The sequence below is a fragment of the Prionailurus bengalensis genome, chromosome A1 (assembly GCF_016509475.1).
Source record: "Prionailurus bengalensis isolate Pbe53 chromosome A1, Fcat_Pben_1.1_paternal_pri, whole genome shotgun sequence".
Classification (NCBI taxonomy): Eukaryota; Metazoa; Chordata; class Mammalia; order Carnivora; family Felidae; genus Prionailurus; species Prionailurus bengalensis.
Window position 1 is genome coordinate 212,749,627 of NC_057343.1, and position 24,294 is coordinate 212,773,920.

The following is a 24,294-nucleotide window of genomic DNA, read 5'->3' on the forward strand; positions in this document are numbered from 1 at the left end:
GTCACTGTGTCAAAGAAGGAAGCAACATCTTCATTAATTTGCTTCCACCTCCACAATTTAAATCAGAGCAAAACACCAAAGATATATCTTACTGATAATTACCTATAAAATCTCAAAATCAACAGTGACACCTTGAAAAGGTATTAGTCTTGAAATATAACTATGTATGCTCAATTTGTTTCTACCTATCACTGTCCTTGAAGAAAAAAATACAGTAATCAACAATAGATTATTTAGAAATAATTTGAAAGTCAGAACTGGAGTCATGTTATCAAGTGGGAAAAAAAACTCTATGATGATTTGAAAACAATCTGAGTCTTTGACAGATCATGAAGTATAACAATACAAAAGCATTGAATCATGTGAAAATACTATCTGAATTCCCAAAACAAAACAGAAAGGAGCATCCGTATGTGTTAAAATAATTTAATTCTCCCTGTACATTTCTGTTCACATGAGCCAAGAGAAATCAAGAATGCATACTTTACAATATTTACCTGTTTTGAGACATTCAAGTCAATTCAGATGGCAAAGTAGAATTCAACCATTAATGAAATGTTTAAAAATATATATATTAAACGAAAAAATGTTTTTACAAGATAAAAAATAATCTTCCACAATGCAATAAATTGCAGATCACTGAAATTTTAACTGTTTAGATGATTTCAGTTCAGTTTTTGGTTTTAAAATCTAGAAACAATCAAAAAGAAAAAGTGTTGACAGAATTTCTATCTGTTTTTACGTTTCTCTTTCTTGCTTCGACTACTTGTTACACTGTTTAAAGAACATGATGAAGGTGCTCTCGCATGACCTGTGGCCTTCAGATGGTCAAAAAGTTTATTCCGGGATGGAAATTCACTATGGCAGGTTGTACAGCTGATAAGAACATCACTCTGAAGAGAGAAAAAAATACATCAATTAAAGTGTTATTACCTGAGTGCAGTGATTTATGTTTTCAAGTTGAGATTAAATATCAAATAATTCAAAATAAAGAACTTTTATCAAAATGACAGCCACCAAGACAGGCTTCCAAAGAGGCAGCTGTTCTTAGAAGTTAAGTCCCATCAGCCAGCACCATCAACTTTAAAGAGTCCTGAGACATTCAATAGCATGTACCATATGGACCAGATCAAGGTTTTAGATTTCAAAGTAATGGAAAACAGAACAGTAACTGTTTTAGTACAGTTTGGTATTTCCAATGTGCTTTTTAAAGAAAAACAATGACACACCTATCTATACATTCTACATCCACCAAGAAAAACTGTTGATGGATCCACACCTATATATACAGTAGGTGCAGAAGGGTTCACCAAATACTTATGTCTTTAGAATTAGAATTAAGAATTTAGATTACTTAAACAAGGTCTACTGAAAACATGTCAATATGACTTTGACCTACCACTGCCTGTTGTTCAGCAGGTACTTTGACAGATTTCTTCATATCTTTGGCTTTCTTTCCTTTGGGTTTAGGAGCACTGGAAAATAAATTAAAGAATTCTGTAGAATCTAATAATAACGTTTCCCTTTTTTTTTTTAATGTTTATTTATTTTTGAGACAGAGAGAGAGAGCATGAACGGGGGAAGGTCAGAGAGAGAGAGGGAGACACAGAATCTGAAACAGGCTCCAGGCTCTGAGCTGTCAGCACACAGCCCGACGTGGGGCTCGAACTCACAGACCGTGAGATCATGACCTGAGCCAAAGTCAGACGCTCAACCAACTGAGCCACCCAGGCGCACCAATAACATATCCCTTTTAATTGCTACCTTGCTCCCAAGAAGATTCAAAAGAGTGACATGCACTTTAAGGGCTAATTCACTAATTTTTATGGCCAACCTAATTAATTTTCACATCTCAAATGAACTGCTTTAAAGAGCAAATTTAGAGATCACATGTGATGTCAAATTTGAGGAGGGAGTTAAGATGGTAGAGTAGTATGTAGATCCTGAGCTCGTCTCATCCCCAAAAACAAAAAACTAGATCAGCAACAAACCATTTTGAACAACTAGGAAACTGATCTGAGGATTAACACAACAGTAACGTGAGCCACAGAATTAGGCAGGTATGCATTGCGGAGACATGAATTGGGGAAGAGAAAAGCCGTGGAGCATAGGGAGCCGTTTCTGCAGAGAAAGGACAGAAAGGGGGAGAGTGTGGCACAGCAGTATCGTGCAAAAAAAGCACTCCCCCGGAAGCAGCTGGAGAGAAAGAGAGAGTGAGAACACTCGCAAAGGACTGAACAGGAAATCTGTTCCCCAAAATTACTGACGGGGAGAAAGAAGGGGGTTTCAATACCATTAGGGTTCTATAAACAGTGGAGCACAGAGTCTGAAGTTCCAGAGCTCAGTACCTGGCAGTGCTCAGGTGAGGAAGCAGGGTGAATCCCCAGGAGCAGGCAGCAAGGTCTCAGGGGTCTCGGTCCCATACAGGGAGAAGCGGGTCCCCTGCTTAGAGAGCATTTGGTAGAGGGCATACGGCCTCCACACAGGCAAAGGTCCCAGCAGACCCCAGAGAACAGCCATATTTGCTGGTATTGGGACAAAGATGCAGAGTACAGTGAAACCTGGTGCTTGCTGTGTCTTGTGATTTGCCACAACCTCTGAACTTCTGCTGCTGTGCCATCACATGAATGTCTTCTGGGATAAGCCAGCACCCAGCCATTCCTCAGCAAGACCCTGCTTAGTGTACAGGCTATTAGAAGGTTTCATAGTTTCAGTTCTAGGGGAAACTAGATGTAACTTCATTCGGGTTTCATTTTGTTTGCTGGTTCATTTATTTGTTTTCTTTGCTTCTATTTTTGCTTAAATTCTGTGTTTTTTCCTTTCTTTTCTTTCTCTTTCTTGGATACCGAAAGAGAAAATTTTATTTCAATTTTTTTACTTTATTTTCTTAAATTTATTATTCTATATCATTTTCTTTACTTTATTATATTTTAATTTCCAAACTTTTTCTTACATTTTTTTTCCTTTCCCCTTTTTCCCTATTTTATCAAGCTTCTTTCAACATGCAGACTGAAACACACCTAAGGATCTAGCTTCCCTTTATTTTTCTTGTTTTTAAATTTTTCAATTTCAATGTTTTATTTTATTAATTTTTTTTCTTCTTCCAAAATGACAAGATGAAGGAATTCACCCCAAAAGAAAGAACAGGAAGAAACGACAGCCAGGGACTTAGTGCAGTTAATAAGCAAGATGTCTGAACTAGAATTTAGAACCACGATAACAAGAATACTAGCTGAGGTTGAAAACCGCATAGAAGAAACCAGAGAATCCCTTTCTGTGGAGATAAAAGAAATAAAATCTAGTCAGGCCAGAATTTAAAATGTTATAATCAAAATGCTATAATCTTGAATGGATGCCACAATGGCAAGGATTGACGAAGCAGAGCAGCTTCACCCAGAAGCTTCAAAGAGCGTACTCAAAAGGAAAGCTACAGACCAATTTCCCTTATGAACATGGATGCAAAACTTCCCAAGACACTAGCAAATTGGATCCAACAATACATTAAAAGAATCATTCACCACAATCAAGTAGGATTTATTCTTGGGATGCAGGGCTGGTTCAATATCCGCAAATCAATGTGATACATCACATCAAAAGAAAGGGTAAGAACCACCTGCTAATAACAGCCTCAATGGGGAAAAAATGAGAGCTTTCCCTCTAAGGTTAGGAACACGACAGGGATGTCCGCTCTTGCCACTGTTGTTTAACATAGTGTTGGAAGTCCTGGCCTCAGCAATCAGACAACAAAGAAACAAAAGGCATCCAAATCAGTAAGAAGGAAGTCAAACTTTTAATTTATTCTTCACAGATGATATGATACTCTGTGTGAAACACTCAAAAGACTCCACCCACAAACTTCCAGAACTGATCCATGAATTCAGCAAAGTCACAGGATATAAAATCAATGTACAGAAATTGGTTGCATTTCTATACACCAAGAATGAAGCAGCAGAAAGAGAAGCCAAGGAATTGATCCCATTTACAATTGCACCCAAAACCATAAAATACCTATGAATAGGGGTGCCTGGGTGGCTCAGTCGGTTGAGCGTCCGACTTCAGCTCAGGTCACGATCTCGTGATCTCGCGGTCCATGAGTTCGAGCCCCGCGTCGGGCTCTGGGCTGATGGCTCGGAGCCTGGAGCCTGCTTCCGATTCTGTGTCTCCCTCTCTCTCTGCCCCTCCCCCACTCATGCTCTGTCTCTGTCTCAAAAATAAATAAACGTAAAAAAAAAAAAGAAAATTAAAAAAAAAATACCTATGAATAAACCTAAACAAAGAGGTGAAAAATCCATACACTGAAAACAATAGAAATCCTATGAAAGAAATTGAAGACAACACAAAAATATGGAAAAACATTCCACACTCATGGAATGGAAGAAAAAGTACTGTTAAAATGTTGATACTACCCAAAGCAATCTACATATTCAATGCAATCCCAACCAAAATAACACCAGCATTCTTCACAGAGCTAGAACAATCCTAAAATTTGAATGGAACGAGAAAAGACCCTGAATAGCCAAAGCAATCCTGAAAAAAAAAAAAAAAGCAGGAGGTATCACAATTCCAGACTTCAATCTGTATTACAAAGCTGTAATCATCAAGACAGCATGGTACTGGCACAAAAACAGACACATAGATCAATGGAACAGAATAGAGAACCCAGAAATGGACCCACAGATGTATGGCCAACCAATCTTTGACAAAGCAGGAAAGAAAATCCAATGGAAAAACGACAATCTCTTCGGCAAATGGTGTTGGGAAAACTGGACAGCGACGTGCAAAACAATGAACCTGGACCACTTACACCATACACAAAAATAAACTCAAAACGGATGAAAGAGCTATATGTACGACAGGAAGCCATCTATATCCTAGAGAAGAAACCAGGCAACAACCTCTTTGACCTTGGCCTCAGCAACTTCTTAACCGACTGAGCGACCCAGGCGCTCCAGCAACTTCTTACTCAACACGTCTCCAGAGGCAAGAGAAACAAAATCAAAAATGAACTACTGGGATCTCATCAAGCTTAAAAGCTTCTGCACAGCAGAAGAAAACAGCAAAACTAAAAGGCATTGATGGAATGGAAGAAGATATTTGCAAATGACTTATCAGATAAAGGGTTAGGATCCAAAATCTATAAAGAACTTACCAAACTCAACACCCCAAAATCAAATAATTCAGTGAAGAAATGGGCAAAAGACATGAATAGACACTTTTCCAAAGAAGACATCCAGATGACTAACGGACACATGAAAAAATGCTCAACATCACTCATCATCAGGAAAATACAAATTAAAACCACAATGACATAGCACTTCACATCTGTTAAAATGGCTAACATTTAACAACTCAGGCAACAACAGATGTTGGTGAGGATGTGTAGAAAGAGAAACCCTTTTGCACTGCTGGTGGGAATCCAACCTGGTACAGCCACTCTGGAAACAGTGTGGAGGTTCCTCAAAAAATTAAAAATAGAACTACCCTACGACCCAGCAATTGCACTACTAGGTACTTATCCAAAGGATATAGGAGTGCTGATTCGAAGGGGCACATGTACCACAATGTTTATAGCAGCATTATTGACAACAGCCAAAGTACGGAAAGATCCCAAATGTCCATCAACTGATGAATAAAGATGTGGTGTATATACTATACAATGGAATACTACTTGGCAATCAAAAAAAAAAAAAAAAAAAAGGAAATCTTGCCATTGGCAGCAATGTGGATGGAATTAGAGTGTATGATGCTAAGCAAAATTAGAGAAAAGATAAATATCACATGATTTCATTCACATGTGGAATTTAAGAAACAAAACAGATGAACACAGGGGAAGGGAAGAGACAGATCATAAGAGACTTAAATGCAAAGAACAAACTGAGGGTTGCTGGAGGGGTGTTGGATGGGGAGATGGGTTAAATGGGTGAAGGGCATTAAGGAGGGCACGTGTTGGGATGAGCACTGGGTATTATAGGTAAGTGATGAACCACTAAATTCTATTCTTGAAATAATTATTACACTATATGTTAAGTAAGCTGGATTTAAATTTAAAAAATTAATTAAAAAAAAAGATGTGAAAAGTTGACACAAACATTAACGAATTTACTTAAATCAGTTGAAACACAGCTGAAACACTTTACCGGTTTGTGTGGTTCGTCTTCTTCCTTTTCCTACAGCTACAGCCCTAGCCCAGGCCTCTGTCCTGTGTCCCTCACTGACACCCCCTGAATTCCTAAACCCCCAAGTGCACTCACCGCCCCTTCGCTGCTGCTCTGGTGTTCAGCATTTGCAACTCAGGCTCCCACTTTACTGGGTCAATTGAACCCTTTCTCATGGTCCTAGACAGGGACCTGAGGCTACTTACTGTTCAGATCTTTCCTCAAGGAATAAGAAATTAATTCTCTGCTCTAGAGGAACAGAGGATGGAGAGAAGAAAGACAAGGCAGGAAGGGGAGGACAAGGAATGCTATCTCCCTTGAGAAGAACCTTCCTCTGGCAACCACTAAGACCTTGTGCAGCACCACAATTCCAGGGCTCCTTCCAGCAGGAAGGCCCCAGGCTGCGGTATAAATCCTAATGACCTGCACTGTGGGGCCAGACTCAGGAGGACCACCGTGAGCATGAAGACACAGTCAGCGATGCTGCAGGCAAGCAGGGTGCGGCCTCATCAGGAGCCTTGTTCTCACTTGAGTGCCAAGGATTACAGATTCGGGACAAAATAAGACCTCAACAGGATGAAAACTGGATCAAAGCGACTTTCTGATTTGGGCCATATTGCTGAAATGTCCGTGAGCCCATTCCTCCAGTATCCTCTTTCCCACATGCTGCACCTGATTGTCTGGGTAACGTGGAAGTCACGGATATACATGATCTACTTCATAACTGCGGGTGGGATGTTATCTGATCTATGAGAAGGCATTCTTACCACCAACGTTAATTAGAAAACACCATCAACTTGACTTACTTTTTAGCTTCACTTTTAGGGTCATCACATCGTTCAACAGTCTCAGTGGCACTGATGTTTTCTTGGGGACTACATTCGAATTCTTTGGCATGGTCTTGATTTAAGTTGGTATCTTCTGACTCAACCTTTACTCCTTCTCCAGTTCCATTTTCATTGAAATTATCATCATAATTCTAGGTCGTAAAACATATATGCATTACAAAATAATAATCCCAGCTTCTTATGTTGCCAGTTACAATCAATTATAAGGTCCTGTGCACTCTGGAGGAGCATATCTTCAGGAAATAAAAAGGAGAAACAGCTAGCAATTTAAAACATTAGGGATGAATGATGCTGGGGTTGCTCAGTCGGTTGAGCATCTGACTCTTGATTTCAGCTCAGGTCATGATCTCATGGTTCATGGGATTGAACCGACAGTGCTGAGCCTGCCTGGGATTCTCTCTCTCTCTCCCTCTCTCTCTGCCCCTCCCCAGCTCGTGCTCTCTCAAAATAAATAAATAAACTTAAAAAAAAAAAAACCAACACAAAAAACATGAATGGTCATTACAGCAATATTAAACTAGGGAAAAATTGGAAACAATCCATATGTTCATTAAGTGAATGGTTGAATATATGAAGGGAATGATGAAGCTCTTAAAAAATCACATTTGCAAAGTTACCAATTCAATTTTGTAGAAAAATACAACCTATTAGCAAAAATGTAAAAGAGAAAATTATATATAATGTCTGGTTATAATTTAATTCAATAGTAAGTAATATCTATAGGCAGAATTAGGGATGATATTTATCGTTTTCTGGTATCCAGATGACCTGCAATGAGCAACTATTACTTTTCTTTGAGAGAGAGAGACAGAGAGAACAAGCAAGTGGGGAAAGGGCAAAGGAAGACAGAATACTAAGCAGGCTCCACACCCAGCAAAGCCCCATGTAGGGCTTGATCTCATGACTGTGAGATCATGACCTGAGACAAAATCAAGAGTCAGACACTTAACCGACTGGGCCACCCAGGTGCCCCAACTATTACTTTTATAGTTATAAAAGAAAGAAGAAAAGAAAAAAAAAACAAAATAAGCATTATAAAAAAAGACAAAATTTGGCAAACATATCCTCACTAAGTGCAACTGTGCTTTGTTTTTTCTTTATTCTTGACTGAGACAGAGAAAGAAAGAGAGAGAGAGAGAGCGCACAATTGTGGGAGAGGCAGAGAGAAACAGAGGGAGAGAGAGAAAATCCCAAGCAGGCCCGGCACTGACAGCACAGTCCCATGTGGGGCTCCATGTCACAAACAGTGGGATCATGACCTGAGCTGAAATCAAGAGTCTGACCCTTAACTTGACTGAGCCACCCAGGCACCCCTGCAACTGTTTTTTTGTTGTTCTGGTTTGAGGCAACATTTTGCCACATTTGCTCTCTCTTATCCCTTCCTGCGGGTCTCTGAACACACACTTTCCCCCACCCCAGAACTATGAAAGTAAGTTGCAGGTGGATATCATGACACTTCACCATGTATCTTGTAAGAACAAAAACATGCTCCTACATTTCCACACTACCCTCTTCATACTGAAGACCTTAGCGCTGATGGTATCTGCTACATAAGCCATATTCACAACCCAATAAGGTCCTTTCCTTGTAAGCCCCAACAGGGGCTAGAGTCCAGGACCACACGTTGTGCTTAGTTGTCGTATCTCTTTAATCTCCTTTACTCTAGAACCATAGCCCTACTTTTTTTCTTTTCTTTTCTTTTTTTTTGGTCGTTCATGATATTGACAATTGGATGGCTGCTTTGTTCCCACAGTTTGGCTTTGCCTGTTTCCTCATGATTAGACTCAGGTCACACATTTCTAGTAATAATATTACTACCAAAATGTCTACTAAGTAGAGTTCAAGATTTTTTTATCTTGTAGTTAATTTTGTCTTTAGAATGTGTCTCATGGGGGCGCCTGGGTGGCGCAGTCGGTTAAGCGTCCGACTTCAGCCAGGTCACCATCTCGCGGTCCGTGAGTTCGAGCCCCGCGTCGGACTCTGGGCTGATGGCTCGGAGCCTGGAGCCTGTTTCCGCTTCTGTGTCTCCCTCTCTCTCTGCCCCTCCCCCGTTCATGCTCTGTCTCTCTCTGTCCCAAAAATAAATAAAAAAACGTTGAAAAAAAAATTAAAAAAAAAAAAAAAAGAAAATAGAATGTGTCTCATGGAGGGTGTCAGAGTACTGTGTTCAAAAGTTACTTGGGTTCCTCCTTTCTGCCAGCCAGGGCCATTTGTTCACATTCAATCTCAGTTTTCTGGGTTTTCTTTCACAATCTTGTTGGCTCATGCTGTTTTCTTTTTCTGACCATACAGAAAACTTTTCCAGTCTGACGCCTCCTGATTCTCTGTATTTGCTGCCTCCTGCTCTTCAATCTACCAGTTCATGTCTCTGTGCTACCCTCCCATCAGAAAGAACTGCAAAAACATCAGGAAAAATACTACATAAAACTAGGTCTGAACTGGGGCTTTCTTCCTGATAGAATGAGAAATCAACACGAGGTATTGGTATAAAGAAACACAGCTTTGGAGAGGAAAAATGGGGTAGTAAACAAAGCATTTCCATTGGTAAGAATATAAAGATACGTGTGTCTATTACGGCAATCTATAGGACTTAGCCTTCATGATTCAAGACAAGGTAGGTTTGGTTTAGGTATAAATTCCTCGTTTTGTCCTTATTCTAGTAGTTTTGGCACACACAAAGGCCAGAGGAAGTGTTCTAATAACTGTAATCTTTGGGTGGAAGATGAGTCATTTTATGAAGGAACATACAACTTGCTATGTGGTTTTATAATTGAAGCAAAAGTTCCAAGTCACAAATTTTAACAGTGATTAATTCACATGTCACGTATCATTTTTGGAACATAAAACAAAAATTTTCAAACATATTACCATTTAAATAGATAAGCCAAATCTAAAGTTTTATGAAAAATTATTAATGTGTTAACTAAGTTTTCTTAAAAATATTTTTAGCTTTTGGGGCGCCTGGGTGGCTCAGTTGGTTAAGCATTTGACTCTTGATTTGGGCTCAAGTCATGATCTCATAGTTATTGAGTTTAAGCCCCACATCGGGCTCTGCACTGCCAGTGCAGAGCCTGCTTGGGATCCTCTCTCTGCCCCTCCCCCGCTTGCACTCATGCATTCTCTCTCTCTCTCTCTCTCTCACTCTCAAAATAAATAAACATTTAAAAAATACATATTAGAAAATATTTTCAGTTTTCAAAAAGAACTATAACATTTAAAACCTAATATAAACTAATAGAATTAGATTATATTAAAATAGCATAGGAATCAATTCTATTCCCTTTAGACCCACCAAGTATCCTTAGTAAAATGGACAAGCCCCCATTTTATACATCCCTAGGACTGTTACGCATATGTAACAACATAATAACCTTTTATTTTAAAATATTTTTAAAATGTTTATCTGAAAGCGAGAGTGGGGAAGGGGCAGAGAGGGAGAAAGAGAATCCCAAGCAGGCTCCACTCTGTCAGCTCCAAGCCCAATGCAGGGCTCAATCTCATGACCATGAGATTATGACCTGAGCCAAAATCAAGAGTCTGACACTTAACCGACTAAGCCACTCAGGTGCCACAGTTTAAAAATATTCATAAGAGAGATTGGATTTAGATGTCAGGTGTGAAATATTTAAATGATTTAAATTTCTGAATAATATTAAGAAACATTTTTTCAAGAATCACAATCATTACACATGTCTAACCAAATATTCCTTTCACAAAATTTCACTTATGTTGTCGGAAAAAGAAACTTAGATATACAATAACCAAACCTCAGATTTTCACATATTTCTGGTTTTAATTGTTGTCCTCATCTAAAAACCCAGTCATCAAACGTCCCAATATTTTTTAAATATGATCATTCAGCTAATTACTATTAGGGAATTAATTCCACTTGACAAATTTTAAAACACACTGACACAGAAATTAAGTAAATTAGCTACATGCATATTAATGGAGAAAAAGGGATGACAAAAGAAAATATTTTCAATTCCCTTCAATCCATTTTATAACCAACAAAATGATACTGAAAGTCCCTCTCCTTAAAGCAGACTCTACTGAGTAAACAAAAGCACTCTATCTTTAAATTTGATATTCAATAAAACTTTTCAACATACCTGTGCTGGTTTCTGTTTCTTTTTCTTCTGTTTTTTAGAAAGCCTGTGAACAAATATGAATCAAAACGTCAAATACTTAACTCTGTGACTACCTGCTAAATGAAAAAAAAAAAAATACTACAACACTACTGATACAGAGAGAAGTAAAATACTAAAAGTATTTAATACTATAAGATATTAAAAAGAAAACATTCACATTATCATTTTAGAAAATTGTAACAGTGGTTCCACTGACAGTAATTAACATGTCAATTACCTAGGTATAAAACTGCTTTTAACCGTCAAAAAATATTCTATATAAACTATTCTTGACATCATGCTTTACCCATTTCAATTTTGTAAGTTCCCCTTAAGTAGAAAAACATGTGGAAAATATTAGCATAACAGAATAACTTCTTTCAGATAAGACAGCATTTAAGTGCAATCTCATCTCTAACATTATAAGTATGTTTAATAACATTTTTAGAAGTACTTTTGTTTTGGTGCATCTTCTAGATCGTCTTCAGAATTGGCATTCAACGGATTTTCATCAGTTTGAGGTCCTGAGAAATTTTCTTCCTCCTCCTCCAACTGTTGTTTTAACAAGGCAACCATTTCCCGATGCTTCTTTGATTTTTCATGATTCCTCATGCTGAAATAACAATCTGTTGTAAGTGACTGCAAGAGAAGTCACATGTGCCCAAATATGTGGCTGAATACGTGCAACCACGTTAAAATTTATTTTTCCAAGTAAGTAAACTATTGGTGATACCGGAGAGAGAACCAGAAAGACCGTGTCAGGACCTGTCAGGCAGTAGTTGTTTTTTCCCTGTATCCAGTATTTCCCCTCCAGCTGTCCTTCTATCTACAGATTTTCTTCAAAAAAAAATTTTTTTGGGGGGGGGGGGTCAAATTCTATTATTTTAATTTTCCAGTCCTTAAGATTCAAGTCTTCCCCACCATTTCCTCCTAATCACCGAGTATCTGCCAAGCACTGACACGTTCCAGAGCGTGCTGTGGGCTTCGAGAGATCCTGGGAAATTATAGGACGACATTCAACTTAAAAAGGAAGGCCCCTTGGGTTATGACGTGAAGGCTTGAAGTACAAGAGTAGTTCACCTCCTTTTGCTTTTATCAGTAACTGTCTTTCACCTCCTCCAGAGGGCTCTCCCTTCTCACTCCTACCATCCTAAGTGTGAGTTCACACACACCTGTCCTCCTCTGCCTAAAACTCCATGAGCCATGTCTCTTTCAGTGCATCTGTGGACCACTAAGTAACACTTCACAAAACTGAGTTGACAACACTGAAGTACCGAGTTGTTAGATGAACAAGAAAAGTGGGAAACTATGTCACTATCAACTTCATCTCATTTGTTCAGAGTTACGGTTTTCTAGTTTGAGTTGCTACTCTTCCTATCCACTAAAATTTCCCTTCAGACCATGTTTCCTTGGAGAAATTGGAACATCTTGTACCAGAAGGTAAGTGCTCAAAAGAACGCCTGGGATGTTCTTCAAGGAGCCACCTTGAAGGAACTCTCACTAACCACATCTGGAAAAGTTTGAGCATGAAAAGTACGGTAATAAATTATAAAACATTGAAAAAAATTCACAAATTCATACTGATAATAGACAGACAGAGGAAAGGCAGGGCTCTTATTATAGCAGAAGACCAAATGAGGACTAATAATATAGCAGGAGCACTGGTACCAGAAAAGCCCCCTTTTGGGACCATTACGGTGGCAACTGGTACAAGGTAAAATCATCAATGAATGCCAAATCTAGAAAATTGTGATGAGGAGCAATATATTTGCCTAACTTTAATCGGTTATTTTTGAGAGTGGGGGAGGGGCAGGAAGAGGGAGACAGAATCCCGAGCAGGCTCTTCAGTGTCTGCAGAGACTGATGCAGGCTCGAACTCATGAACCATGAGATCGTGACTTTAGCTGAAGGTCACCAACTGAGCCACCCCGGTGCTCAGATACTTGCCTACTTTAAAGTATCTCAGATAAACATCCTATAAGGTAAAATCTATTGCAAGGGAAAAATACACTAACTCTACAGAGTAAAAATTAGACAATGCCTGGACTGGGTGACCAAAATCATTACCACAAGGAAGGCTAGACAGACATCATATGCCTCCAGAAAGGAAACCCTGAGAGCAACACAACATGTCTATGTGGTATTCCAGCTGGAGATACACAACTTGAAACTAATCATGAGGAGACAAACTCAAGACGATAAATACTCTAATAAAAAAATATTTTAAAGGGCCAGTATACTGCAGTAACAATGGCATAGACAAGGGAACTGGCCCAGATTAAACAAGACTAACTAAATAAATGCAACACATGATCCTAAACTGGATTCTGTGCTGAAGTAGAAAAGAAACTGTACAGGACACTAACACAGATCTACTGCTGAAAGTGGAGTACAGGCCAGTAAAGGAGAGGGAAGCAGTATCAATGTTACAAACTTCCTGAAGTTGACAGCTGTACTGTGATCACGTAACAGAATATACTTATTCTTAAGGAACATGTACTGAAGTACTGAAAGGTAAAAGAGCATTATGGATGTAACCTGCTCTCAAATTAGGCAAAACCTGTGTGTGTAGAGTGGGGAAGGGGGGAGGGGGGGAGAGAAAGGGAGAAAGGGAGGGAGGGAGGAAGAGACTCGTTAAAGCAAATGGGGCAAAATGTTAGCAACAGGTGAATTGGGTGCTCTATATCTATTCTTGCGACTTGCCTGTAAGTTTGACATTATTTCCAAGTGAAAAATAACTTTTTAGGGTGGCTCAGTCAGTTATGCGTTCGATTCTTGATTTTGGCTCAGGTCATCATCTCACGGTTTGTGAGTTCGAGCCCCACGTCGGGCTCTGTGCTGACAGCACCCAGCCTGCTTGGGATTCTCTCTCTCCCCCTCTCTCTGCCCCTTCCATGTGCTCGCTCTCACTCTCAAAATAAACTTAAAAAAATTATCTTACAAAATCTGTTTACAAAAATAATTTTCCAAATCTCCTCACTGCTGCTTTTGTTTTCTTGCTTGTTTCTAACTCTCCTGCCCTTGCCACTTCTCTCACCACTCTACCATTTCTCCCTTCCCTCGGGGTTACACACCAACACCCTTGATGACCCCACACCACCACTGCCATCCTTTCGTCTCCTTTCTCCTTCACTGCGTGTGTTTTGTTTCTTTGTCCCTTGCTGCCTCTACTTTCATTTTCTGCCCTGGTCCCCCCCGCCCTTTATAATAGAATCCTTTCAAACATTTCTCTTTTCCTCGCTGTTCCCCAAAGGCAGAGTCCTTCCGCTTCAGCAGATATGGTCTAGGCAGGACACGTTCCTACGTTGGCAGCAATGGCCCGCACAGGAGCGTGAGGGCGGGAAAGGAGTCTGCCCACAACAGCAGAGATTAGCTTTGGTCTAGATTAGCTTCTGGTTGTCCGTGTGACTATGCCTTCTTTGTCACAACAAGCAACATTTCTTTCTGGAGACGCATCCATGTTTTAAAAAGCAGCTATTACACAGGAATACTGGCGTGAATGAGAATCAGTACAACATGCTTAACTGCTGGTACAGATCCTTCTTCCTCCTCTGTTAGACAGAAACCCCCCAAGAAGACATGGGAGGGCTGGTGTCCAACTGCCACAAGCACTTTCTCTTTAGGACTTTCAGAGTTACACTTCACCCTCAGAAGAAAAGGGGAGTTTAAAGATATTAAACGTACGCCTTTTCCGTCTTGAAAGATTTGTCACACGCTGGGCAGTAAAGGTCATCGTACAGCTCAGCATCCTCGACCTCATCACTGTCTCTACCTACAAGAGGGAAGCCGGCAGTAAGAATCCTGGCTGAGTAGAACACAGATCTAAAACATCTCTTTAGTAACGATCTAACATCACACACAAATTAGAAACTGCATTTCCGGAGACAAAACAATGTTACTAGCATTTGATTACTATCTATCTATCTATCTATCTATCTATCTATCTATCTATCTATTTAGAGGGTGCAAGAGAGAGTAGAGAGAGGGAATCCCACAAAAGGCAGGGGAGGAGTAAAGAAGGGGAGGGGGGGAGAGAAAGAGAGAGGGAGAGAGAGGGAGGGAGGGAGGGAGGGAGGAAGGGGTGGAGAGAGAGAGAGAATGGGAGGGAGGGAAAGAGAAAGAAGCAGAGGAAGGGAGGGAGGGGGAGGGGGGAGAGAGGGGGAGGGAGAGAGAGAGAGAGAGAGATTGGGAGGGAGGGAGGGGAGGGAAAGAGAAAGAAGCAGAGCTCACCTGGGGCTCATGTTATTTTTTTTTTAACCCAAAGCCGGGCACAAGCTCACCCAAAACAGAGCTCAAATTCACCAACCGTGAGATCATGACGCGAGTCGAAGTCAGATGCTTAACTACTGAGCCATCCAGTGCCTAGGATTTGATTACCTTTTAAAAGCAGCCCTGAATTATAAGGGAAGGCTTCCAAATAAACCATTTTATCTTTCAAGTTCTTCTCACAAATACACTGAAAAGACTCAAAATCTTCTCAAAGTTCTCAGTATGAGCTAAGTTCAGAAAACCAAATGCCGCTTTCATGGTTTTACCACAAAGAAGTTTTTTCAACAAAGGTTTTTTAGTTTACTTCTTGAGCAAGATTTGATGCAAACACATTTATAACTGTAACCTACTCTTAACTGCTTCAATAAACTTAAGCTTATAACACTCCATCGTTATTTGACAGGCTGGTCATAAAATAGCATATTACATGTAAACTTTAGCATGTCCTTACACTCTGTTTTTTCATAAGCTTAGGGCTTTATTACAACAAATAATTACTACCAATACAGTTCGCAAAATCTAAGCAACTATAACACTGAATTCAAAGTCTTTGAAAAATCCCATAATCTATCTTTATAAGGAATAAAACAAGTAACTTGACTGCCACTGAGATCAATAAATGAGATCATGCAATGAGATCAATAAAGATCCCAAGGTACTCTTCTATAGCCTACATTTTGATTCTTTATATATAGGTGATGTGAATATGATTTTGAAGGACATTCTCACTGAAATCATAAATTATCAAAACACATCCTAATATTAACATTTAGTAAATAGTATTATTGTCAATTCCCTGTACCCTTTCAATATATCGTGTAAATGAAATAACCTTTGATTAATCAAATATTTAATGAAGATTGTTGGATTTGAAGTCAAAATCTGGATCTGTAAATGGCCATATGTTCTCAGGCCTATGTCCTAGCTTCTCAGTCTTAGTTTCCACTTCAGTAAAATTGCTATCATTTTATGAGCAAAACGTACATTTAAAGGGTATTGTGTGAGGATCAAGCACACTCTTGTATATAAAAGCACTTCAAAAATTATAAAATTCTACCTAATCATGCCACCTCACGTTTATAGACTGCTTTACAATTTTCAAGAGACTTTCACACATACTACTTCTAAGTCATTAATAAAACATTTCATTTCCTGATCATTTTGAGTAAATAAAAATCCACCATTTTATCATTTGGGCTACCCATGTGTAGGTAAGGTGAAACTGACTAAGCTGTGTGTAGATCATTCCACGTTATTTCTCGTGGAGCAGCTAGAGACCATGCGGAAGGTCAGGTACTCTCAACAAGGCCTAATCTTGCCTTTCGCGGCAGTCACGTCCCTTGTGCTGTAACGAGAGAGGCATAGAAATGACACACTACAGCACACCAGGGGGAGACCCTCAACAAAGTGAGAAATGAGAGGAAGAATTTATATAGCTCACAGAGGCTCCTGTACAACATTAGTTTTTCTGGGAAGAGTTGATGTTAAAACTTGACCTACTGCGAGCTTCCCTGCAGTTTTTAAGTAACCAGCAGTCACACCTGTCACTGTGCCCACTTGGCAGATCATGTATGCAGTCAGAAGCACAAACTGTTCAAAACACGGCCAGAAAAGAGTTTACTAATCAAATTATAGGGATCGGACTACTTCACTGGACTACCTTTGCTTGGCCTATACTGGACTGTTTTTCATCTGAATTATCCGCCACCTTTAAAAACTGGAAGATGTCACATAAAAGTCCGGATTTCCAGCTCTGCTTAAAAAGCAGACGGGCATGAAAACACCAGCCACAGCTGACTGGAACTCCGAGGTCTCCAGGTTTGCATCTGTTCTCCTTTCATCCGCGCATAAAAACATTTACTTTCTAAAGTTTCTTAACGAATGAAGTTACCGTCGTGCCCGTCTCTGAGCTCAGGCCCCTCCACTTCGTCTTCGGCTGAGCCGTCTCCAAACTCCTTCTCGTAGCGCGCCTCCATCTCCTTGAGCTCCCTCTCCAGGTCGGCCGTGGTCATCCAGCTCTGTTCCTTGTACTGGCCAGCCAGTCTAGACACACAGCATAGTCTCTCACTCAGAAGGCGGTCTGCACACGGTTCTACTTGCTCTTTGGGCTGACAATCCATCCCCCAGAGAGCTCCTTCCTCCCAAGCCGTCAGCGCTTCCACACTTTTAAAACCTGGGCTTAGTTCCACGGGGGCAAAGTCACTGATCTGTTCTGTTATGTGCTTATGTGATTCAAACTGCTTATTAGATGATGGGCTTTGAAACCTAGAACTCTTAGCAAGTTATTAAAAGTCTTGAGGTACTTTGAAATTCTAAGTGTCAAGTAAAGTGCTAATTTTCCAAAGATGAAGGGTGGGGTGGGTAGAATTGGAGAAGTGAGTAATTTTTAGAAGAATGCTCTGGACCCGATGCTCTCGCGCTAACTCACAAACTTTACAGGCACAAGAATGAACTACATATCTGGAGTACACCGACAGACACAGCATCGCAGTGGGGTGCAAAGCCAGGGCCCTGCACAGACTTCTCGGGCCCAATTCCTGCCTGGGTGACTTCCCGGCTATGGGATCCTGGACCTCTCTGCCTCGCTCCCTCAAAGGAACGAGGATCAAAACCAGAACCTACTTTGCAGATCTGCTGTGAGAAAAGAGCTTAGAACAGGGCCTTGCACGGAGCAAGAATTCAAATTAAGAGTCACTATCATTACATCTCACAAGCGTCTGCAAAAGATCTGAAGAATAAAGGGATTCAAAAGAAATACATTTTCATGGTAGATGAAAAACTGTCAACACTAGGATTTAAAAAAACAAGACGAAGCCAGGATGACGAGCTGGCCCCCTCTCCCCCTGGAAAGCACCCGTCAGGTCTGGCCCCACACCTCTGCCTGGAAAGGGCCCCGCCACGCATCCCGCATCCCGTACTTGGCCTGCTTTAGCTTCTGCTGCCGCCTCATCTCCTCGGCCTTCCGCGCCTTCTCCGCGTTCTGTTCCTCCACGAGTTTCCGATGCGCCTGCACTCTTTTATCTCTCTTCCGGATGAAAGCTACCAGCTGGCGCACAAGCTCGTTCTTCTCCTTCCTTGCTTTGTCGCGGATCTTTTTGTTTTCTTTTTCCATGGCTCGCTTCTCCCAGCGGTTTGAAGCTTGTCGTGTATCATATTCTTCTTTCCAAGCAAAGTTCTTTTGAGTGCAGAAACTCTGCCAGTAAGCGTAGAAAGGATGGACTACCTAGAGACAAAGACAACAAGTCAAATGCCGTGGTGTAAGATTTTTTCCTTCAGTGAGGCAGCAAAAATCAGTGACACTAAACATCTTTTTCATATACACAATATCACTACTAATCCATGGAGAAAACAATCCTTTTAAGGCTTTACAGAATAAATCCCTCTCCAGAACAAACTGAAGGAGGCAATTAATGGGATGGGACCACGCTCAATAAACAGGGAAAAGTAAAAACGGAGGCTGTGAGGGAGCTGAAAGCCCCTCCAGAAGGAGAGAGGAAGAAAGTTACAGCACAGGACCCAGAACTAGGAACCCGTCTTTTTAAATAGAGGCAGGGGGAGACACTAATAAAATGCTAATTATAAAATAGCAATGCAATCTTCTTATACCGTGTCATAGTCACTCTGAGAGTCTCCAAAAGTTGGGAAATCCTCCATATCCTCTTCTAACACGGATTCTCGTTCTTCCTTCGCAATCATTTCAAAAACGTTACGATACACCGTATAAAAGCCCTAAAAAACAGTAGCAGAAACACAAATTCTTAACACTTTTCTGTCTGATCACAGAATAAGATTTTATTTTTTTTTTAATTTGTTTTTTTAATTTGTTTTTTTCAACGTTTTATTTATTTTTGGGACAGAGAGAGACAGAGCATGAACGGGGGAGGGGCAGAGAGAGAGCGAGACACAGAATCGGAAACAGGCTCCAGGCTCTGAGCCATCAGCCCAGAGCCTGACGCGGGGCTCGAACTCACGGACCGCGAGATCGTGACCTGGCTGAAGTCGGACGCTTAACCGACTGCGCCACCCAGGCGCCCCAGAATAAGATTTTAAAATGTAACATGAAAGGGGCGCCTGGGTGGCTCGGTCGGTTAAGCGTCCGACTTCGGCTCAGGTCATGATCTCGCGGTTCGTGAGTTCGAGCCCCGCGTCGGGCTCTGGGCAGACGGCTCAGAGCCTGGAGCCTGTTTGCAATTCTGTGTCTCCCTCTCTCTCTGCCCCTCCCCTGTTCATGCTCTGTCTCTCTCTGTCTCAAAAATAAATAAACGTTTAAAAAAATATATGTGAAAAAAAAAATAAAAAAATAAAATGTAACATGAAAGGGCCCCTGGGTGGCTCGGTCGGTTGGGCGTCCGACTTCGGCTCAGGTCATGAGTCTCGTAGTTCATGGGTCTGAGCCCCACGCAGGACTCTGAGCTGACAGTGTGGAGCCTGCTTGGGATTCTGTCTCCCACTCTCTCTGCCCCTCCCCGACTCATGCACGTGTCTCTCTCAAAATAAATACGCTTCAAAAAGACAAAGGGAATTCTCTTTATGTTTGAAAGTCTTGTGCTTGATACAAAATTAAGAGTGAGTTCACTTATCTTACCTTTTCATCATCTCCATAACCAGAGTAACAGGTAACAGTGAAATAGTGAAGCAAATCTAAGCTGTCATCTTGATATTCTCCATCAAGCCCACCTTTCAGTAGAGCCTCTCTATGATTATCATACCTAAACAAACAAATTAGCATCATCAGTGAGTGCTGAGTAAGAATTCAGAAGGACTCCTTACTCTGAAGTAGGCCAAATATTATTATTATACATTTTATTATGTCCAGTCCACAACTGAAAAAAAATTTTTTAAATACCAACATGAAAAGAATAATCTTTCACAAAACTGCTGATTAAAACTATGACTGCAACTTCCAATATGCCGCAGGCATTACACAGTACTAGTCCATCCGAACGATGGAATTTAACAAGCCAGGGAATTCCCAGGACACTCCCAGAAAAGCAGCTGCATTTTACTAAAGTCAGCACTGGACATAACCTGCTCTATAGACTCCTTATACATTCGTGATCAGATCTACCACCAACATCGACCAGAACAAGACTCTTTGTAGGGTTATGTAAACAGTCTAGGAGCTTCACACACACACAATCACTGTTTATGATAACTCTGTAACGTTAGTTCTTACCCCTAAAGATAGAAGAGGAAATTGAAGCTCAGCGATATTTAATAACTTGCTGTCCATCATCACAAACCCAATAAGTGGCAAAGCTCAGGCCTCCTGCAACCGAAGGGCTGTGCTCCCAGCCACAGTGCAGCCAGGCCTGCAGGCAGCAAGACTGTTAATAGGGGCTTCAGAAGAAAGGACAAGAGAGTCCTTAGGACAAGGAGGAGAGCACAGAGCCAAGGAAGTCAGGAAAGAATTTAAGCATTCTCTAAGGCCAGATCTCCAAATTCTTAGGGAGGAGAAACATGTAGGAGATTCTCTCTGATTTTTATATAAAAGACAATTTGTGACGATTTTTCTTTACAGCCTTTCTCCCTGACAGCCAGCCGTGCGCTGTACGTTTTTTAACACACAGAAGACTCCCACAACAGCACCGAACCCCCAGGTGCTCTTCGGAACAGCAGGCTCTTACACAGTTACGTCGGGGCTTAAAACCTATTCCTTTGTAGCAAAGAGTTCATCAAGGATCTGAAAACTCAACTTTAAACACAGAAATTCTTGTATCAGGTCAGCATAAGTAAAAGTATCCATCATAGATGTAGTAGCTTAACTCAATTTCTTCATATGAAGTAGTTCTTAGAGAAGCCTTGCAATTCTTGCATTGACACGTATGTGTTTTTTCAGGACAAGTCAATATGCTTGTCCAACACCAGTAAGTTTGTCACACACCAAAGAGATCCCATTTAATGAGAAGTTACGTCACCGGTATCAAAGTCAAATCCGTTTAATATTGCCAAACTTTGTCCCATCACCCATAAAATGAAATCACCTCTAAGGTTCCTTCAACCTTAATACTACATTTTATATAACGAATAGCTGAGAGACGCCTCAGAACACACCGAAACATCTAACGTCCACGTCTATATGTGATGTATTTTTTAAATCCTCTACTGATCACTCCTTCCAAGAAAACACACTAAGATAAGAGGGACAGTGTGACGCTCACCATGCTCTTTCCTGAGGGTCACTCAACACGTCGTAAGCTGCTTGGATTAACTTAAATTGTTCAGCTGCTTCTGCGGCATTATCCAGATTCTTATCTGTTAAAATAAAGTCACAGATATTTAGACATCAAACAAGTAGAGGACAGTATCTGAAAGGGACCTCTTTCATCACAAATGTCATAAACAGATGAGGCGTGTACAAAACAAAGGAAAACAACCAGGGAAAGGCCAAGAGACCTGGGGGAGAGTTGATAATCAGAATCTGTGAGAAGTATCTACTTGAGTGGAAATTTCATGCTTTCCCCTCAGCCGTGGTGCATCCCTGAGTACTCAAACTGGATAGCCACCAGCAGAAAACCCTGACTAGTACACATTTTTAGAAAAAGCAAAACATATATATCAAACCAGTTACAGACAACTTACTTAGTATTATGTTTACTCTTCACACTGTTTTTCTTTCTCATCAACATATATCAAAATAAACCTCATAAAGCTTTAAAATATATATATACTAAATATTCTTCCCTTAGCTGTGCTTCCTTAACTACAGAATTCAGGGAACATCTTTGCCTCAGGGAGGTGGCCAGCTTGTAAGACGGCCCCCAAGGGCCCCCAAGGATCCCCAGCTCCCGGCATTCACACCCTGTGTAGTCCCCTCACAGGTCACCAGGGGTGGTCTGTGTGACCAACAATGGGCAGCAGAAAGGATGACAGCATGGTAAGTTACTTCTGAGATTAGTTTAAAAAAGACTGCAGTTTCCATCTTGGACTCTTGCTCTGTCTTGGGTCACTCTGGGAGTAGCCGGATCCCACAGCATGAGGACACTCAGGTGGCCCACGTGGAGAATGGAGGCCTGTGGCCCGTAGCCAGCAAGGAAAGGAGGCGTGCCAATACCATGTGAGATTGAAAGTGGGTTTTCCCACTGAAGATATGACCTCATGAGAAACCCTGAGCCAAAACCACTAGCTAAGCCATTCCCACACTCTGAACCTCAGAAACTGAGTCCATGATGAACATGTTTGCTGTGTCTATTGTTTTAAGCCCTAAGTTTTTGGTAATTTGTTATGTAGTAACAGATAAGTGATATGCTCAGGAAGTTAAATGTTTGAATCTACTATGAAGCATTCCAAAATTTCATAAGCTACAACTCAATACTTGCCCTCTAAGACTGGAGGAAAAGTGTGATAGAAACATACTCCCTACGAAGAATCTTGCAGCCTTAGAATAAGACCTTCGAGGACATCCTGCCTCTTCTTTTTAGGTACCATCACACTGGTGCCCAGTCCTTCAGGTGGTATTCTGCTCAATTATCACTGACGATACTTTCTCAAATGCACCAATTTGCCACAGCTCTTCTTGTTAAGATACTTTTTAAAAAATGTTTATTTATTTATTTTGAGGGAGAGCATGTGGGTGCAAGTGGGGAAGGGGCAGAGAGAGAGACTCTCAAGCAGGCTCCACGCTGTCAGCACAGAGCTCTACGAGGGGCTCAAACTCATGAACTATGAGATCATAACCTGAGCCCAAACCAAGAGACAGACACTTAACCAACTGACCCACCCATGCACCCCAAAGATACTTTAACACAAAAAGTTTTCCATATTATTTTAGAATCACAGCCCTGTTAAATTGGAAGAAAAAAAAATCTCCATCCCTGCAGCCTAACTATAAATGAAAAGTAATATGATGCAAGTCTAAATCCCTTTCCACAGTGTAGTCCATCTGAAGACAGTCAACAGTCATCTCATAGTCAACCTTCTTCCTGCACAAAATATTCCCATTTCTTAGGGCACACCACAATCCCCTACCTCCAATGCAGTTGAAGACAGGCACCAATAATCAAGGAGCCAGTCATTACTTCCTTTTCTTCACACTACTTTTAATCACTACAGCTCATTGCATTAACCTTCGGTGACATCATTACCTCATGCTGAATTTACAGCTGACAATGTTTCAAGTCTTTTGCATATTACTGACAAGCCAACTAACAACTATATAATGGACTTTTTAAAATTCAGATATAGCTCAAGAGGCGCCTGGGTGGCCCAGTCGGTTAAACGTCTGACTTTTAATTTTGGTTCAGGTCATGATCTCAAGGTTCAGGAGATTGAGCCTGAGTCAGGCTGGCATCAGGCTCCATGCTGGGATTCTCTCTCTCCCTCTCTGCCTCACCCTCACTCATACTCTCTTTCTCTCTCTCTGTCTCTCACACACTCTCTCAAAATAAATAAATAAACTTAAAAAAAAACAACCACTCAGATAAAGCTCTTAATCCATTCTGTGGCAGGCACCAAATGCTGGATCGTCCAACACCTCTCCCCTTTCCTCTTGCAGCCTCTACTGTGGAGGCTGGATAAGCGAAAGTACTTACTTTCCCAGCCTCCCTTGCGGCTAGAATGGCCCTATGACACAGATCCGACCAATGAGATGGCAGCAGAAGTCTATTAGTGTATTTTCTTTCCTTCCTCTTTCTTCCTGTCTTGCATGTGGACATGATGTTTGGTGCTTCAGCAGCCATCTTGAGACCACTGAAACATGAACCACTGAAACAATGCCAGCAGGAACCTACCTCCAAGCCTTCTCGCAGTAAGGCAGTGAGAGAGTGAGAGAGAGAGAGACAGAGAGAACCTTCTTAATTTTTTGTAAGCCACTGCAGCTAGGTTTTCTGTTATTTCCAATGAACACAATAAAACCTTGGATGGCAAGTAACTTGTTCTGCGAGTTCTCATCTA

General features: G+C 40.9%; 1 protein-coding gene across 2 annotated transcripts in view; it reads right to left on the reverse strand.

Moving 5' to 3' along the window:
- Positions 1–410: 410 nt before the first annotated feature.
- Positions 411–24,294, reverse strand: part of DNAJC21 (DnaJ heat shock protein family (Hsp40) member C21) — a 29,584-nt gene continuing 5,700 nt past the window's right edge. The window contains exons 2-12 of one of the 2 annotated variants that reach the window (XM_043600089.1): positions 21,564–21,657; positions 19,988–20,111; positions 19,009–19,131; positions 18,321–18,625; positions 17,294–17,445; positions 14,818–14,905; positions 11,588–11,746; positions 11,116–11,158; positions 6,962–7,134; positions 1,400–1,475; positions 411–893 (exon numbers count right to left, since the gene is read on the reverse strand). In XM_043600089.1, coding sequence (XP_043456024.1) covers positions 729–893; positions 1,400–1,475; positions 6,962–7,134; positions 11,116–11,158; positions 11,588–11,746; positions 14,818–14,905; positions 17,294–17,445; positions 18,321–18,625; positions 19,009–19,131; positions 19,988–20,111; positions 21,564–21,657 — 1,502 coding nt within the window. In that variant the 3' untranslated portion in view covers positions 411–728. The remainder of the gene's footprint in view (positions 894–1,399; positions 1,476–6,961; positions 7,135–11,115; positions 11,159–11,587; positions 11,747–14,817; positions 14,906–17,293; positions 17,446–18,320; positions 18,626–19,008; positions 19,132–19,987; positions 20,112–21,563; positions 21,658–24,294) is intronic. The other variant, XM_043600099.1, reaches the window with a different exon arrangement.